General features: G+C 62.1%; 1 protein-coding gene across 1 annotated transcript in view; it reads right to left on the bottom strand.

The window, feature by feature from the left end:
• LOC104522724 (double C2-like domain-containing protein beta) overlaps nt 1-290 on the bottom strand; it is a 33,590-nt gene that overhangs the window by 2,766 nt on the left and 30,534 nt on the right. Inside the window, exon 7 of the mRNA XM_010165094.1 lies at nt 77-81. Coding sequence (XP_010163396.1) covers nt 77-81 — 5 coding nt within the window. The remainder of the gene's footprint in view (nt 1-76; nt 82-290) is intronic.

Below are 290 nucleotides of genomic sequence, written 5' to 3'. Positions count from 1 at the left end.
GGTGGGGACAACACGCTGCCCTGGCGTGGGGTGGGCACGGCCACACGCCACCGCACACGGCCACACGCCACCGCACACATCCTGCACCCACGTTACTTTGACGCGCTGTAAAATAATTCACCGGGGAATAACAGGCTCCAGGCGAATGCAAGCTGCTGCCGTGACGCCCTCATTTGCATCTCCTAATGAGATCAATTAATTTCCACCGCAGGGAAAGGCAAGAGGGGACAGCGTGGCTTCACCGAGGGCTGGCAGCGGCAGCGTCGTGCCCAGCCCGGCACGGAGCAGCA

This window comes from Antrostomus carolinensis, unplaced genomic scaffold (assembly GCF_000700745.2).
Source record: "Antrostomus carolinensis isolate BGI_N321 unplaced genomic scaffold, ASM70074v2 scaffold28623, whole genome shotgun sequence".
In the NCBI taxonomy this organism is placed as follows: domain Eukaryota; kingdom Metazoa; phylum Chordata; class Aves; order Caprimulgiformes; family Caprimulgidae; genus Antrostomus; species Antrostomus carolinensis.
This window is presented reverse-complemented; position numbering and strand designations above follow the sequence as displayed.